Source organism: Mixophyes fleayi, chromosome 6, assembly GCF_038048845.1.
Source record: "Mixophyes fleayi isolate aMixFle1 chromosome 6, aMixFle1.hap1, whole genome shotgun sequence".
Lineage (NCBI taxonomy): Eukaryota > Metazoa > Chordata > Amphibia > Anura > Limnodynastidae > Mixophyes > Mixophyes fleayi.
In genome coordinates, this window is record NC_134407.1 from 62,638,740 (window position 1) to 62,657,346 (window position 18,607).

General features: G+C 38.2%; 2 protein-coding genes across 3 annotated transcripts in view; one reads left to right on the forward strand and one right to left on the reverse strand.

Annotated features, from left to right (window-relative positions):
* Positions 1-203: 203 nt before the first annotated feature.
* Positions 204-18,607, reverse strand: part of CARD14 (caspase recruitment domain family member 14) — a 74,284-nt gene continuing 55,880 nt past the window's right edge. For both annotated transcript variants that reach the window (XM_075216738.1, XM_075216737.1), the window contains 7 exons: positions 18,289-18,526; positions 17,884-17,947; positions 8,321-8,411; positions 6,474-6,647; positions 6,201-6,322; positions 5,990-6,105; positions 204-1,982 (listed from right to left, as the gene is read on the reverse strand). In XM_075216738.1, the coding sequence (XP_075072839.1) occupies positions 1,775-1,982; positions 5,990-6,105; positions 6,201-6,322; positions 6,474-6,647; positions 8,321-8,411; positions 17,884-17,947; positions 18,289-18,526 (1,013 nt within the window). In that variant the 3' untranslated portion in view covers positions 204-1,774. The remainder of the gene's footprint in view (positions 1,983-5,989; positions 6,106-6,200; positions 6,323-6,473; positions 6,648-8,320; positions 8,412-17,883; positions 17,948-18,288; positions 18,527-18,607) is intronic.
* EBI3 (Epstein-Barr virus induced 3) overlaps positions 14,131-18,607 on the forward strand; it is a 305,430-nt gene continuing 300,953 nt past the window's right edge. The window contains exon 1 of the mRNA XM_075216741.1: positions 14,131-14,141. The gene's annotated coding sequence lies outside the window, so the exon portion shown is untranslated. The remainder of the gene's footprint in view (positions 14,142-18,607) is intronic.

Sequence of the window (18,607 nt, forward strand, 5' to 3'; positions counted from 1 at the left end):
TAGAAGAAATTCATTAGTTTAAAGATTTGAATCTGGATAATATATTGTGCATATCTCACTAATTGAACAGATAAACAAAATAAGAAACTGATCGAAGAGAAAATAAATGTCGGCATTGGGTAGACTTTTATTAGTGGTTCTAACTGATCTGTTAGTGATAAATGTATAGATATGTAATAGTAGTAAATTATTGTATAAAATAATGAAATTGATAGCATCAACTGCAGATTTAATAGTGACGAGAACAGTGTGTTAATGGTAAAATACATACAAGTAGAAACATCAGGTACAAGGAAAGGGTCATGATAAGGTTAGGACACATTGGTATAAGGACCACATATTTGATACAAGGGAAGAATTGTATTATTATTATTACAGTATTAATTTAAAATTATGGTAGTTTTGGGGTACTACCAGAGAGTGCACTGTTGAAGTTGTATTTATAATAATAATACAATTTATTGTGTGCAATTCAATTTGCAATATATATGTATTCTTGTTATACATACTGTTTATTTGGGAATTGCTAAAAAATACTATATAAATGATAGACTATTTAAATTGGCTGATGGATATTTCCTAAGAATGTAGATCCGTGTTGATGATTCACCACTGCTTTGTAAACTGCCTATGTGACCTTTGTTATGACATAATTTTGTAAACACACCCACTATTTTTAAAAGCTTATAAATTGGTTTGCATTCATTCAAGAGCCCTCTCTCTTCTAGAAATCATGATGGACCAGGTTGAAACTAAGCTGTGCACTGTATTAATTGCTATATCTGAAACGGTAACAAGTAAATCTCTTCTTATTGATAAATCTACACTTGAATGGACAATATTAATTTATTTTGAGAAAGGAATTCAACACTAGCTATCTATTTCCTGCTTGTACGTAGCACACAGGGGATTCAAATTTAATTTACCAGTCCTCCACTGGTATTACAAGCTAGTGGGGGCTGGGGAGATGATGCTCTGCATTACAGAAATACAAGAAGAGCCAGGAAATGGGTTCAGTGCAGAATGTAGAGACTCAGGAGCACCCTTGTGTGAGAGAAGGGAGTCCTCTCTTTCAATCTTTATGACCCCTGAATAGTTATTGCCTATTGATCATCTGTGATCACGAGACAAAAACCCAGACACTGCAGAGAAATCATTGAGAAGTCCAGGGATAGGAACATGTTTTGTGAAAGAGTATAACCTCCTCTTTCAAATGATGTGCCCCCTTTGCAATTATGGCTAGTGATCACCAGACAGTAACAGCATACACTACAAAAGGAGTGAATAAGTCCAGAGATGGGGTAATAATACTCAGCCTGACTTCAATAAACTGAGGGGTACTTTTAATGTGCTAGGTTGTCTAATTTTTAAAAATGGTCTACTCATATTATTTCTACACATTTTATTAGTATTGAATGGGTTATAACTACCTGAAGTCAGGATTCCCGAGCAAGCCAAGGTAAGGAACTTACATTATAATCCCCCAACATGGGGGTTTCCAACGCAATCGCTGCTTTCTCACTATTGACAAATAGCCACTATCACCAGCTCCTCACTAGTGTGGCCTAAAAATATTCAGAAATACTAGGAAATCCTAGTCTCCCACTCAGACATCTTTTTACAGTCACAAAATAGACATTTGTAAAGCAAACAATAGATCATTAATGATGTAAAGTATTACCTGGTAAAACATTGTGTACAAATAAATATTTGTTATACTGAGGAATGAAGGTACAGAAACTTTGAACTTGATAAAATATCTGAGTATTCCGTTCTAGCAAGGCTGGTTCTCCAACCACACAGTTCGCTTCTGTTCATCCATGATGGCATCCTTTACAGTGTAAAGCAGAGAGTCTGTGTCATTCCAGCTATCAGGATACACAGTGCTATACAGGCATGGCAGAGCGTCAAGTTCAGCCTCCTCACGCTGAGCACACTCCAGGAGTAGATCTTCACATTTCCCCCACCACTGGCGGGTTTTTCTAAAGGATATAACAGAAGTGTCATATTGTTTTATACACGTGTGAACTTTAGTATGTGGAAATAATGCTCATCTATATAATGACATTATTATGATTGTTATTATTGTTATTATTATTATTACTTAGCTAGTTAGTTTAACCTAAATTTTAATTGTGTTGATCCAGAGGAAGGCAGACACAATTTGCCAATTTAGCCTCACAAGGCAACAATAATTCCTTCCTGAATTCATGTTAATAACCCTACATAGCTTAATGTCATCAGTAAATATGGTTAAATATTGCTACTTACCTGCTTCATGGAAATAATCTTGCTTCAGCTTGTCTTCAACAGTTGCAGTAATATTAGGAATAATTATGTTTTGTATGAACTGGTGATTAAACAGCACCTCAGGGACAAAAGTCCCTGAGCAAAAAACAAGAAATAATATATATATAGTATTTTGTTTTATCATGACACTTCCTCAGGGGCGGATCTAGACTTTTCTTTTAGGGGGGGGGGGGTTTATAGATTATCCCCTCCCCCCTACAGTCACAGCCCCTTCCTTCTCCAGTCCTGACTCCTCCCCTCCTCCAGTCCCGACTCCTGTAGTCCTTGTGCCCTATAACACTATGGGGCTGATTCAATTCGGCCACGTTATTCTAGGAATAACGCGGCGCTAGCAGTATTACCGTTTATACAGTCATTTTAACCCAGATTTCTGCTTGCGGTTCCCGCAAAAATCAGATTGATAATGAGCACTTTTACCGTAGTAATTGTCATGTAGTAACAATCAGGTTTGTTAATTGCTTTATTTTAAGTAAAACACTCTATGGCTATAAAATCACAACAATAAGAGCAACAAATAACAGATATGTATGCCCCATCATCACACTGCTGCCCCTTTCATCCCACCTTCATCACACTGCTCCCACCTTCACCACTCCACTGTTCCCTTCATCACACTGCTCCCACCTTCATCACTCCACTGTTACCTTCATCACACTGCTCCCACCTTCATCACTCCACTGTTACCTTCATGACACTGCTTTTTTCTCCCACACTCCAAAAACATACTAGTAGGTTAATTGGTGGCTGCTATCAAATTGACCTTAGTCTCTCTCTCTCTCTCTCTGTCTGTGTGTGTATGTTAGGGATTTCCAATGGGGCAGGGATTGATGTGAGTGAGTCTCTGTACAGCGCTGCGGAATTAGTGGCGCTATATAAATAGATGATGATGATCCAGGTATAATCCATCAATTTCCATTACAAATTCCTTAATTACCCATAAATGAGCTTTAAGTGACCCTTGGTGGGGCTTAGCGGCAGAAGTGGATGGACCCAATAATGCTTTTTCTTTAACAATATATGGATGAAGAACAACTATTATTGATGCCTATTTGGCTAATAAGTATTGTAAATAAGGCAAGTGAAATCAAGGAGCTGTATTTCTGCTCTCTCTGGTAATAAGCAGCCAAGATCTACAGTTCACATCAAAGTTACACGAGTCCCATAGAATGCACTGAAAATGTGTTCTCAATGCGTTATTAATGCATCAAATTTTTATTTGAAATAGGTCAAATGCAAGTTAAAATCTATACGCTGGATTGCAAAAGCTCTGTGGATACATGTTAATGAGCCTTAGATATACATTATTTTCATATTGTACATTTAATTTTCGTCAGTCTGCATAGATGAAACACGTAGAGGTGGTTTAGATCCAGGCTGCTTACGGAACTGTGTTGATGTAGGAGCCATTTGATTGTTCGTTTATGCCTGACCAAATCTTACTTCTGGTACGTGTATATTCTGTTTTTAAATAATTTTTTTATCTGGTTAATGCACTATGGAAGCGCCCCCATTTGTTTGACATTTTAGGATACTACTTTACCCGTGGAGACCGGGCTATTAAAGGGGAAGACGCGCAGACAAGTGACTGCTAGTGCGAACACGTTCATGTGAACATCATTGTTGAGAGACTATCACACACGGACAATTTTTTAAATTTATTTTTTGTTTTATACACTAGTCGAGTGTTCTAACAGAATTGTGTCTGAGCGCACTGTTACCCTGTTCTATTTGTATTGTCTGCCTGCTGTTTCTAGTATCAAAACTGCCCTCTATTAGTCGTATAGACAGTTTTCAGATTGATGTCACTTCCGGTTTGTATTGTTCCGTTTTTTTTTCACTTTGCTCAGGATTTTTGTTAAAACACTGGAGGCAGCAGTGTGCTGGGGGAGGGGGGGGGGGGCTATCGCCCCCTGGATCCGCCCCTACACTTCCTACCTCCAATTACTGAAGTCTGTCGCTGTACCAGTAATTCTACTCAGATCTAAGTTGGCCATTGGTGGCCATGTCGGTTCATGTTGCCTATCTGGGCCTATAAATAGCTACATCCTGATGTGCTCAGTGTTTCAATATTGTGGTTTCCCCATTGCTCTGTGTTCCAATAAGCTTGCTAGTCACTTTTCAATTCTGAGTACCGAGCATGACTTATATCTGACTTCTCTCTATGTGCAATCCTGTGTACCGAGCATAACTTGTGTCTGACTCTAAATCTGCATTCTTTCTTACTAGACCTTGATTACATCTTATGTCACTAAAGGTGTGTTACTGAAACAGTTTGTCTTGGATTACTTTCTGGCTATCAGACCTGTTCATCCAGTATTCATAAGAGCACCACATCCATCAAAGTAAATATGCACAATGAAAATCAACTGATTTCATAAGGCTTGGAGTATGAAGATGACTCAGTCCCAGTCTGACTCACAATTTCCCGTTCAGCTTGCCTTTTTGTGTTTTATGGGTGTGGTCTATGGATTGGGTAGTGTGGTTGTTATTAGGGACCAAGGCATGGGTTTAATTCCTTCTTCACCATCTTTAAAGTGCATAGCTTTGTCTATTTAGTGCATGGATGGGTCTACTATCTGCATTAGCACTTCCACCATGAAGAGCAGGACTCATTGCTGGTCTAATGGTCCCATAAATCAGTGCTTTCGGACAAAGCTGCACCTAGATCATACCATGGTGCCTCTTCAAATGGCAGAAGATAGTAGTGATGCTTTATCTGACAGGATAACTCTTGAATCACCATTGTCTATTACTGCAGACAGAATATCTATGAGGACTCTAACAGAAGCACTGGATAGGTGTGTGGTCAGCAAGATGTTTCCTTTTCCTGTCCATGAGCCTCCCTGGGAGCATAGTTTGGGAAGGTGCTCACAACTTACGCATTTCTGCTGCCTGCCTGGAGCTTGCTGGCATTTATGGACATTTCAGACTGTAGAATGACAGTGGTACTGTCAGGGTACAGTCACCCTCTAGGGGGTATATTTACTAAACTGCGGGTTTGAAAAAGTGGAGCTGTTGCCTATAGCAACCAATCAGATTCTAGCTGTCATTTTGTAGAATGTACTAAATAAATGATAACTAGAATCACAAAAATATTGTTTGAGGGATCATCTGCCAACACTGGATCCTAATATGGTAACATCAGTGGTTTTTCAATCTATAATATAAAAATATGCTCTCTGTCTCTCTCTTTACCTCTTTATGTCTCTGCTGTGGCAAATTTTCCCTGTTGCCACATTATGCTCTATAATTTATTTCATATTGTGCGTTGGTGTTTTTTTTTTTTATTGAAAAACAGTCTCTAATTGGTCTGTATGACATATTTTGAAAGAACAATCTAAGAAGAATCTAAGGCAATCCACCACTCACAGATATAGCTCTACACAAAACACTTTTTCTGCAATCCGTACATAAATTTTATATCATACCAGTACAATGCAGATCTAAAAGCGACATCACAAATCAACTTAACTGTGTTTATTTACATTTTACCCACCCTTCATTTCAACATTGAAAATTTTGTCAAAATTCAAATTTACAGTAAGCTATGAAGAACAAAAATGAATGAATCAAACAATTGAAGATTTACTCATCTCTTTCTAAATCTCATGTTCAATAAATATGTAATACATTTGGTACAGCTTATTTAAACAATTGATAAGCAGTAAATTATACTCACTTTAGTTTTTTGGTGCTCCTCTCAGTTAGTGGGATATGCAGTATAATAGGATAGATACCCACGCGGATCAAAGCAGAGAGACAGGAGAGTCCAAGTTCTAGGATACAGTGTGCATTCTGTGGTGCAACACATGGTTAAACAAATATCAGATCACCTGTATACCCCAATATCATCTTCTCCTATAAAACCTAAAACTGTGACACTTTCTCACCTGCTGGGCTACCGATTCCACGTTCTGTCTAGTGAAACAACAGCGTATGCCCTCTCCCTCCTTTTCGCCAATTATTTCTCCACGCTGATATCTCGCTGCATATTCAGCATCCGTCAAACACTCTAGAAGGGATACATTTTTGGTGAAAATACACCAACATCTGCATATAGCAATGCGGTGAATGATTTTAATGTTTACTGGTGCCTTGGTAAAGAAACACCAAACAAGAGTTAGATTGCAGTGCAAACATTATTGAAGCTATGTTGAAAATACCTGTATCGCACTTCATGAAATCTTTGTTTGTACATAGTTTCTCACTCAAAATTCTTCCTAGCAGTGAAGGGACCAGCAGCACTGGACGTAGAACTGTAATCTTGTAGTGGGTTACCAGAGTGTAGGGCATCAGAGTCAAGCAGCTTCTCCCCAACGACGAGCTGGCAGTGGGCTCTGAACACAAGTATAATAAAGTGTAAAATGCTTGTGCAAATGAAATAGTAATTGTCTTACTGTTTGTAATTAAAATGTGTTCCTTATTGTTATATTTGTTAACACCAATTAATTTTCCAAGACTTGTATTGAGAGATAAACTATCAGATGAATCAGTACTGATTCACAAAGGTTCTATTTCAGTCTTACTGCTATACATCCACTGATTTGGTGTATTGTCTACTATATAACATTTCAAGGTGTACACCTACCATACAGTTTTAGAAAATATCCTTGTAAAAGCACTCTAGACTAGTTTTGTGGGTTGGGAGAAAAGATAAAAAGCTGTCACCCCAAAATCCAACCTAGTACTACTTTAGGACCACTCCCTTAATTAATTTTCAATTTTGTACTTTTCTCCTAAAATGCTACTGGCCATAGTCTAATTTATGGCTTAAATTAATCATGAAAGTGAGGGGACATCAGGGTTATGTTTAGTACTAGACTTTAGTGCTGTCAAATGAAAAAGTAGGTATTATTATTATCTCTTCTTCCATCCATTATATTATTTGATAAGCTTGATGCCAAATGAAAATCAAATTGTTTAGACACCAATGATGGAGGATCAAATGTTCAACACAAGAATGGGTAGATCCTAGAATTTGTGTCTCATAGGGGTGTATTCAATTGTCGGCAGAAACGCAGAAAATCTCGCGCTCGTCGCACTATTACCGTTACTACAGTAATAGTGCGCGTAAAAACAGTTAATACGGTAATTTTCTCTCTGGATTTCAGCTCGCAGCTCCCTGAGCCGCGAGCTGAAATCCAGCGAACTATTACTGTATTAACAGTAATAGTTTTTCCGCGGCGTGGAAACGAAACAATTGAATACGCCCCTCAATGTCTCTTGTAGAATTTAGCAAAATTAGGGTAAAATTTGCTCATTATCACTGTCCCCTTGACCTCTAGATATCTACAACCATAAACAATATACTGTGTGACAAATAGAATTGTACTGCTTGCAACAAAAAATAGACTTGTTCTGTGGGCTTTTGAGGATCAAACGATATAAAATATTGAAAGCACTGTAGACCTTTATCAAGAGGAATATTTGAATTCCATGCAGTAACATCTATGGTAACCCAAACACAATCATAACATACTATGTTTATTATCATAAACATAATATCACCATTAAATGTTTCTAGTTGTTGTGGTGAGTTCCTCAGATAGAAATTGAGGTTTATTATATGTGCCTATTTATACAAGCCAAGATTTTATTGGCTGTATATATATATATATATATATATATATATATAATGTATGTATATTCATTTTAACAAAAATCATCATTAGCCCATATAATAAACTGGTACCAACCACCATTACCAGGTCTACTTGCTTTAACCCTATACTGTTTCCCTGACAATACTTTATTACATCCATCTCTAGCCCTTCACTTAACCTTTCTTACCTCTGCTTTTCTCCTATTATACAAATACCTACCACTTCTCAGGCTCATCAGTTTGGTGAGAGACGGTGTGGAGGGATTATAACTTCAATACATAACACTTGTAATACCAATGAAATAAATTAGTACTTGCATTTGACCAGCTAAACGTTATATATTATGGTCATCTTTACAACACAGATATGAGGTGCATAAAAAACCCCATTAATAAAGTAATATTTACCTTCACACCGACATATGCCACAATCTAGAGATGTCCAGAGCAAGTGAGAACTACAGCGGTCAGTACTAACTATACGGACTTGCTTCCTTGGCTGTAGGGAGAATAAAGGATATGTAAAACTGTAGCAACAGATATTTTGTGAGAGGATATATTATTTTAAACTGTTCATGTTGACCATCTATCAGAAACAACTGCCCTGGTCCAGTTTCTTCTTAGACATTATTACATAGCTAAATGTCTACAACGTATATTCAGAACTAACCTTGACAACACATGGGAAATTAGAAAACAAACATAGGAATTATTTTAAAGTCTAGTTTACAGTATGTCTAAGTTCTGATTGCAATGTGCTCCATATATTAAAATGATCAAGTAACATACATGGTAAAATGATTACCGTATATACTCGAGTATAAGTCGACCCGAATATAAGCCGAGGCACCTAATTTTACCACATAAAACTGGGAAAACTTATTGACTCGAGTATAAGCCTAGGGTGGAAAACAGCGCGGAGAGAGAGAGAGAGACTATATTTCAGCTGGATTACACACATGCTGCAGAGACATATCAACTGCATACCTGCCTTGTATCTGGTTTTAAATGTCTGATTATGGAAAACGCAATTAACTGTCACAAACTTAGACAGATATATTTCAAACCTAAACCACTAATTTAAGGGACACTCCTTTCATCTTGAATAAATAACAAAAATACTTTAAGAAACCCAAACAACTTCTACAAAGAACCCTTATAGCAAAATAGGCATTTGATTGCTTCAGCCAGCCGTCCTTTCTGTTTATAAGCCGCCCGAGAACCACGCTGTTTCGCAATGCTACTTGGAAAACGTAGTTCCATCCTTAATCAAAAGCTTAAATAGACTAAGAAACGTAAACTACAAATCCCGGCGTGCACCGCGAACGCAAGGGTACGCTTCGCGCTCTCAGCCAAAGTGAGTAATATGCAGTTGAGAAAGGAGGTAGAGAGCCAATCAGGAAATAGATTGAGAGATGCTAGGCAATCAGAAGCTTAAGCAAACACATTGTGGGCGGTGTTCTAGAGGTATCAGGTTAGGCTGTGCATTAGTTCGCACCAGAGAGAGATTTTTTACTTTCCCCGCAGTGGAACGCAATTGCGTTCCAACAACAGGAAGTTCGGCATTTGGAATGCAAGTTTGCATTCCAAATGCCGAACTTCCTGTTGTTGGAACGCATATGCGTTCCAATGCAGAAGTTAACAGCCGAGGGACCAGACATCAGGTAAGTTCACCCATGTATAAGCCGAGTGGCCTTTTTCAGCATACAAAAATGTGCTGAAAAACTCGGTTTATACACGAGTACATACGGTATTTCTCTTAATACAACTAGATTATTAAAATATATAGAAATATCCTTACACTCGAAACACAGAAATAGAGCAGCAAGCTCATATGAAATACGTATAACCTGAAGTATAAGACTGAATTGGAGGCATTTTGGTGTTTACTATATCAATGTATGTTAAAAGAGAACATATTTTTTTATATGCTCTACTGTCAGACGAAGAGACGTCCATTTAACACTATTTAAAATTCCGTTTATGAGAAACTACCACAGTAATTAGTAAAAGAGGACAATATTCCAATTCATAAACTAAGGGCCAGTGCCCAATGGTTAATAAAAAGACAAGTGAACACAATTGGACATTATCTGTAAGCAGTTAATTAAATGCACCAATTTAGAACTTTGGAGATCTCTATAAAAGACAATCAACACTAATCAAGCACAGCCACGCATTCCCTGCTGAAGTCTGGATTAACACCAGATGAAACACGTTGGATAAACTGACAAGGACAATACACAAGAAATGTATTACCATACCGCCGAAACAAATAGTGTTAAAGAGCACAAGGACATACAGTTCAAAAATAACTTTGCATTGTCATGTCAAGAAAAATGTGTAAAGCTCCTTGGCAAACAATATGTATGCAAATAATGTTATTAACACCCTTATATATTATACGAAGTTTAAAACCGTGTGTATGGATGTTTTTGTGTTTACTGGCATATTGTTAATTTCTCAGCATATCGGCATTCACTTTCTTTAATAATTCAGGCTCTTAATCTCTCCACTTGTAGTTATGTGTTTTATCTTTGTTTCCTCACATGTGCACAAACAAGTGAGCCTAGCAGGGTGGCTTCCATCTGCCCTGGCAAAAGGGTCACAGTAAGGCACTCTGCCTAGACAAACCTCATCCATTTTTACTGTGTGGTTTAGTCTAAAACACCTGGGGGTAAATGTATCAAGCTGAGAGTTTTCCGGCGGGTTTGAAAAACCAATCAGATTCTAGCTATCATTTATTTAGTACATTCTACAAAATGACAGCTAGAATCTGATTTGTTGCTATAGGCAACATCTCCACTTTTCAAACCCGCCGGAAAACTCTCAGCTTGATACATTTACCCCCTGAGGTTTATGGATTCACAAATCACCACATATCGCATGTGTTTTGAGTTTTTGAACACTGAACTATTGCCATGTAGTAAATCTCGTGGTTTGTAGCTGAAGATCACATGATATGTGTGGTGGTTTGTAAAACATTAAAAAAAAACCTTAGTAAATTTAAACCCCAAACATTATTATTAATTACCCCGTCCACACAGCCCACAAGTGTTGGGATGAACCCCAGTGCTTTTCAGCATGGGGCTATTGGCATCTGGGAGTTGAGGATGCTGTTCTTGTGGTCCTCCCTTTTACATGTTGAAAATGTGCCGCTCCTTTAGTGTTGACAGATAGTCCTTCAAACGACTGTAGTAGACAAGACATTTGTAATTGAAGAACTGGAAGTGTCACAGTGACCAGATTGTGTTATGTCCTGTCCTTTCTGATGACGTGAAAGGAAACTTGCTGTGATGCTGTAAATATACATTGTTCCCAGTGCACAGCATTAATGCAGAAATATGCATGGAAACTACTCACATGTTTTTCTCCACTTTATCTCTCAGACTATGTAAATATAAATGAGGGTAAACAGTACTCTCAGGTGTGTTTCAACTCTCCAGCAGAGCATATTTACTCTGTGGACAAGCATGTTCTGTCAAGCTTAATTGTAATGTGATAATTAACAGTTTTAAACAATGTTTTGTGGGTACACGGACTTGAAGACATGGTGAAGGAGAAAAAGGATGTGATTACTAATGTTCCCACTTATGAGGCCTGGAGACTGAGACCACATGGCACACCACCACACCACTGTGTTACTGTGTCACTGCGCACTGTGACGGCTCTTAAATGGTGCTTTGGTGAATATTCCATGAAACACGTCAGTAGGACAAATGGGTTCATTTCTTTAGTTTATTTTAGTATTTTAAAATAAAGAAATGTTAACAATAAGTTAGGAATATTACCCAAGGTTGCATTGACTTGTTCCTTTCTTTCTGACCACTGAGATTGGGTATGCAATGTGGCTGTGCCTGATAGCACAGCTGGCACTATATATCTGCTGTGAAGTGTAAGTGATGCCAAGAGGAGGGCACACTGTGCATTGTTTTTATATTTTAGCACCTCACTGTGAATGCCTAGAAATTCCTTGTTGTAAAACTAATGGCAGTATGATCTAAGGAGGCCTGGCACTTATTCGCAGAATGCCTAAAAACACAAAAGGACATAATTTTCATGATACTATAAATGGCTCTTGTTTAGCACAATTCCACAGTATTTATATAAGACATACTGCTGTCATATCCTCCAATAAGAGGAATTAGATTTAACAGCTTACTTACAGAGACCGATGCTGCAGCCAAATCACCAGCATCTTTGCATGAATAACGCCATCGCCTTTGACTGTGTCCGCAACTTTTGCATCATCATGGGAAGATGGGCACAGCACAAATTAAAGAGCAGAAAGCTTATTCTATTTGGCAGTGGAAAATGAATTACTTCCAAAAAGTTTTACAGTTAAAGGCTGTAAATGAGCTACTTTTCTTATCCCCCTCCTCCTCCAAAAACAATTTTATTTTGTTGCAATCACAAAGGAGCCCAAGTTCTATGACTGCACAAGAGGCCAATTATACTAGCCCCTTTATTTAAAAAATGACAGTCACGTGTGCACCACTAATGTTGTTTGAAACACTGTTTCTAGGCATTGCAGAGAATGATTATAAGCCACAAGTAGCTGAGACCCACTCCCTAGGAGTGCCACCTCCTTCTCATACACACATTCACATCTCCCAGCTTCAACCTCTGCACCCTGACACCAGATTAAATGACGATAGTAAAAAACATGATGAGGAAGCTGTCTGTCTGGTTCTTCAAGCTTTTCCAGCACTCATCTCACTTCCAGTAGTTACAGCACTTTAGAGGGGAGATCTCACCAGGAAAGTAAGCTCTCAATGAAGCTTTGATTACAGATGCTGGATGACTGCTCATTCCATTATATAATGAAAGATTGTCCAAATGTATGAAGGAGGGTGAATATTTATTAATTACCATTATTTCCATCTGAGCTTGTACAAACAGGCATATTATAAAAAATAATTATATAGTTCAGTACCAACAGAAGAGGAAGATTTGCAGATTAATCCACCTTCTAAATCCTTGGTATAATTAGACATGGCTTTGGTACATAAAAGGGGCAAGGCCTCTTGAAGGAGTGGTATCTCAGTTTACGTTGAGGACACAATCAAAGGGATAGTATGGTGGAAAAGTCTTAGGGGTATATTTACTAAACTGCAGGTTTTAAAGAGCGGAGATGTTGCCTACAGCAACCAGGTTCTAGCTGTTATTTTGTAGAATGTACTAAATAAATGATGACTAGAATCCGATTGGTTGCTATAGGCAACATCTCCACTTTTTCGAACCCGCAGTTTAGTAAATATATCCCTCAGCATTGCATTTGCAAAGGACGTCAGCAGATTCTGAATATTCTGAAGGTAGACAACGTTGAAGTTCCACTGGCAAATTAATAGATGGAGGGAGTTTAATTTTTTTTTTAAGATGCATACCTAACCATTAAGGACTCTAGTAGATAGAGTTTGATTAATAAGCAAGTTGATTACAGCAAGATGTGTTTGAAGCCTGGGTATTACTAGAATATTTACAAATTTTGGAAATTAATTTCTTAAATTGGACCCCAATTTTTAAGTTAAGCGGAACAGTCTTACACTGAATAGATACAGCAGGAATCACACTCCCATCAATAGCGAGAGGAATGACTGGAATACAGGCTTTCATTTTAATTCTTTTATTTTAAAAAAAACAACTTTTTATTGAATTTTGTAATTTGGGATGGAGTGGAAAGGAAGTACAGGAGAGAATTCAATAGAGTTAACAGCAACCATTGAATCCAGGAAAGCTACAGAAGAAGTGGACACATTGGACTGTATATTTAAAGGGGAAGGATTATTTAAGATGATACTTCATATATTGGAGAACTGTCTACATTGCCCATGATGGCCTCATCACAGTCACCTAGGCTTTCTATGCTTGTGTCCTCAGAAAATCGGAAACAACTACTAACCAATAAGAAAGGTGCTCAGGAAATTAATAGGTAAGTGGACACCCATATTTGGTGGTGCAAGAGAATACACCAATATAACGTATGAATAAAAACAAAACTTTAAATTAATTGTCCATATTTTGGATCCATCTATAGCTATATTTTGTGCCATTGGAGTCCGATCATATTTCTTTAAGAAATGTTAAAAAGTGAGACATAAACCTTTTAATATATTATATTATATAGTTTTGTTATGTAATCTCACTATACATCTATAGTGCATGCTACCCAGATACTTTTGATTGTTTTTAATGCTATATTATTTTGCATTTTATTGTGCACGTTGAACATGTGTTGTACTACACTTGACTTTGAAAGTGCTAATATTTTGGATCAATTAAATTTGACTTGTTCCTCTAGTTGCAAGGGTATAATTACTGTTAATTATACCTTTGCAACTGAAATTCACTGAGATTAATGAATCATGTAGTTAGTTACTTGTTACAGCAGGAATTCTCATCATATTTGTCCTCCTGAATTCATGCATTTCTGTACACACTTGTCACTAAACTGTGCATGATTTTCCACTGAAGTTGCTTTATTGGCGATTGTGTTTGGCGTGCGATAGTAAGTATTGAGGTTGAGGTGAATGCAAGTTAATGGAGAAGGAAGTATCGGAAAATCGGTGCTGCAACGCAAGTGTTCCCAACTGCAGTTGCAAATACCAGTGGGTATTTGGTCACTGGTACAATGGATTCCAATACCATACCTATGTAAATGCTTTTACTAGTGTTAACAAATACTAGTAAAAGTCAGTATTTTCATGTCAGTGGATAAAGACCATAGACTTTCAAGTATGTACAGTCAAGGCCAAAAGTTTTGAGAATGACACAAATATTATTTTTCACAAAATCTGCTGCCTCAGTTTTTATGATGGCAATTTGCATATTCTCCAGAATGTCATGAACAGTGATCAGATGAATGGCAATTCATTTCAAAGTCCCTCTTTGCCATGACAATGAACTTTATCCCAAAAACAACATTTCCACTGCATTTCAACCCTGCCACAAAAGGACCTGTTGACATCAGGTCAGTGATTCTCTCGTTAACATAGGTGAGAGTGTTGATTATGTCAAGGCTGGAGATCACTCTGTCATGCTGATTGAGTTAGAATAACAGACTGGATGCTTTAAAAGGAGGTTGGTGCATGAAATCATTGTTCTTCCTCTGTTAACCATGGTTACCTGCAACTAAACATGTGCGGTCATCACTGTTTTGCACAAAAAGAGCTTTACAGGCAAGGATATTGCACCTAAATCAACCATTTATCGGATCATCAAGAACTTCAAGGAGAGAGGTTCAATAGTTGTGAAGAAGGATTCAAGGCACCCAAGAACGTCCAGCAAGCGCCAGGACCATCTCTTAAAGTTGATCAGCTGTGGGATAAGGGCACCACCAGTGCAGAGCTTGCAGAAGGCAGGTGTAAGTGCATCTGCATCTACAGTGAGGCAAAGACTTTTGGAGGATGGCCTGATGTCCAGAAGGCCAGAAAAGAAGCCACTTCTCTCCAGGAAGAACATCAGGGACAGACTGATATTCTGCAAAAGGTACAGGGATTGGACTGCTGAGGACGGGGGTAAAGTCATTTTCTCTGAAGAATATCCTTTCAGATTGTTTGGGGCATCTGAAAAAACGCTTGTCTGGAGAAGGAAAGGTGAGCATCACCATCAGTCCTGTGTCATGCCAACAGTAAAGCTTCCTGAGACCATTCATGTATGGGGTTGCTTCTCAGCCAAGGGAGTGGGCTCACTCACAATTTTGCCTAAGAACACAGCCATGAAAATAAGAATGGTACCAAAACATCCTCCAAGGGCAACTTATGGTCAATCCTCAAGAGGCAGGTGGATAAACAAACACCCACCAATTCTAACAAACTCCAAGCATTGCTTAAGCAAGAATGGGCAGCCATCAGTCAGTATGTGGCCCAGAAGTTAATTGACAACATGCCAGGGTGAATTGCAGAGGTCTTCAAAAAGGGTCAACACTGCAAATATTGACTCTTTGCATCAACTTAATGCTTGGAATTTTACTTCAGTATATCATAGCAACATCTGGAAAAAAGGTCTAAAAACACCGAAGCAGCAAACTTTGTGAAAACCAATATTTATGTCATTCTCAAAACTTTTGGCCATGACTGTACTTACTGGGGTGCTACATTGAGATGTGTGTATAAAGTCTATTGTGAATGATATACTGATTATGTAGTTGTATAGTATATATGGTAGATGAGAGCTAATCTTTGGATTGTTAAAATACTTTCATTGCCCCTGTACTGTGGATGGGGATACTACCGCATATAGGGCATTTTGCACTTTTTCAAATACTGCACTTTCACAATCAAATATCTTTTATCCTGGCAACAATCACCGTTCGCAAATACCCATTATTTTGTACATTCTGTACAACTGTACATCCCCTTTTTTGGACCATTCTATCCTATCCCAATATTTTCATTTTCTAAATAAACATACAGGTAAAATTGAGATCCAGCAAATGAAAAGGCAGAAATACAAGTATGGGATAGTCAGAGTACGCAGGTTAGGTTGGAAAGCTTGAGCTGGAGACCAGGCAGGTGAAGTGATCTGCAGGCACAGATAGCATGGATGTCCAGGTAAGCTAAGAAGCTTGGAGCTGGATACAAGGTAGTAGTGATAATCTGCAGGCACAGATAGCATGGATGTCCAGGTAAGCTGGGAAGCTTGGAGCTGAATACAAGGTAGTAGTGATAATCTGCAGGCACAGATAGCATGGAGATCCAGGTAAGCTGGAAAAATAGGAATTGGATACCTGGTAGTAGCGATAGTCTGCAGGAACAGTTGGCAAACAAGACTGGTCCAGGTAACAAGGCCAATAGTTTCTATTGATGATTTTTTATACTCAGTTAATTATTAATAACCTTCACTACTGCACTTCTCCCTCACACATCCACCATTAATACTATCTACAATATTTTTTAACATCTCTGCTATATGTATCCTCCTCCGATAACATTAACACCACTTAAAACATAGCATTATTTATTTGTCCTATACTCTGAGATTACACCTTTAAAACAGCAATTCCACATAGAAGGTTAATTTCACACTGAGTGACAGTGTGTATAAAGTTATTTTCCGCCACCGCCTCCCCTTCCAGCATGCACCGCTCAGCTCCATTCCCTCCTCTCTGTGAAGAGCCTGAGGAGCGTTTGGGCAGCCATTTGAGAGAGAGGAAGTTTGAAGAGCCCCCTGCATCTGCTGACCAGTCTTGAGTAGAACAAATAGTGAGTTAATACAATATAATTATTAAAATGTTTTGTTTAAAAAAAATGAGGGTGCCAAAGCCCAATCCAGGAAGTGGGCAGGTAAAAAAAAACTATGGGGGGGATGGGGAAGAGGATTATTATTTGGCACCTCATGCTCTATATTTCATTTGCAAGGTATGGGGGAGAACAAGGAGGGTATGGGGGGGGAGGGCAGTAGGCTAACACTTTGCCTAGGGCGCCTAGAGAACTTGAACCGGCCCTATACCTATCAGGAATAGTGTACTTTCTACTGTATATGTTCTTTACCAGGGACACCTGTAAAAGGTAATGGGCTTCACTGTGAGACACCCAAATGTTTTGGTCAGCAGCTTAATCCTATTAGGCAGTGACTGACAGGGCATGGAGCAGATGAAAATAGAATGAGACAGATTATTTCCAGGGGTAAGGATGGGCAGTACAGGTTTTAAATAAGACTACAAGCCAAAGGTCAGGGTCATGAGCAGACAGTGGTAGCCAGAAACAGGCCTTGTCAGTAATATGTGGTAAGAATACAGATCAGTCAGCAGGCTCAGGGATGGCCAGGAACAAGCCAGGTCAGTAATGGGTAGTCAAATAAGCTGAAGTTTTTCACCTCTGCTTCTGATTGATTATTTGAGCCCTTAGAATTAAAGTCTATGAATTTTTGCTAGCCAAATAGTTCTGTTTATCTCTACCAAACACTTTACCCATACACGGACATAATGCCCTATGTCATATTAACTATATGCCATGTCCATATCTACTCACCTGGCGTGGCATGCCATTTTGCCATGTCATGCGCTGTATAGATGTTATTAATTGCTGTTGAGCCCTGTGACATAACCAAAAGTTTTAGAGGTTAGAGACTTCATATTGTAACACAATGCACAATTGTAGACAAAATGAAATAATTGGCAATATTGAGACAAAGGCTAGCCCTCAGATTAGTCCAAGTTATTTCCTATGCTTTACTTATTCATATAAAGTAAAATAAAGACTCAAATTAATTATATTTATTTTTCAATCATATAAATATTTGACATTATTGTGTGTTTTGAATTTTTTTGATGTATTATTTAATGACATCTAGATTTTTAGCTGTCATGTAGAAAAACTATTATGGCAAAAGAAAATTAAAGTAGCAGGCAAATGATAAAAATTCTAGTTACTTACTGCCGATAGTTCTGAATTATTCCTGATTCTCCATCTTTCATAGTGTAATAATTGACTCGGTGAGCAAACCATTGGCAGCGATTTTTGAACATAGTATGTGTGACATGTAAGATCTCACCACACGTCACCTGCAGGCCACCCTCAACACGTGCAGCCATGGACTGGTTTACACGAACATAAAATGAGTCTCCAGACATGACCAAGCCACTCTCTATGTTCTTCAAAAGCTTTCGATACTCTGAAATGAGACATTATTGAAAGACTGAGCTCAATGATTTGTTTTGTCTTCATATTTAAGTGCAAGCAGGGTGCCTAGTTC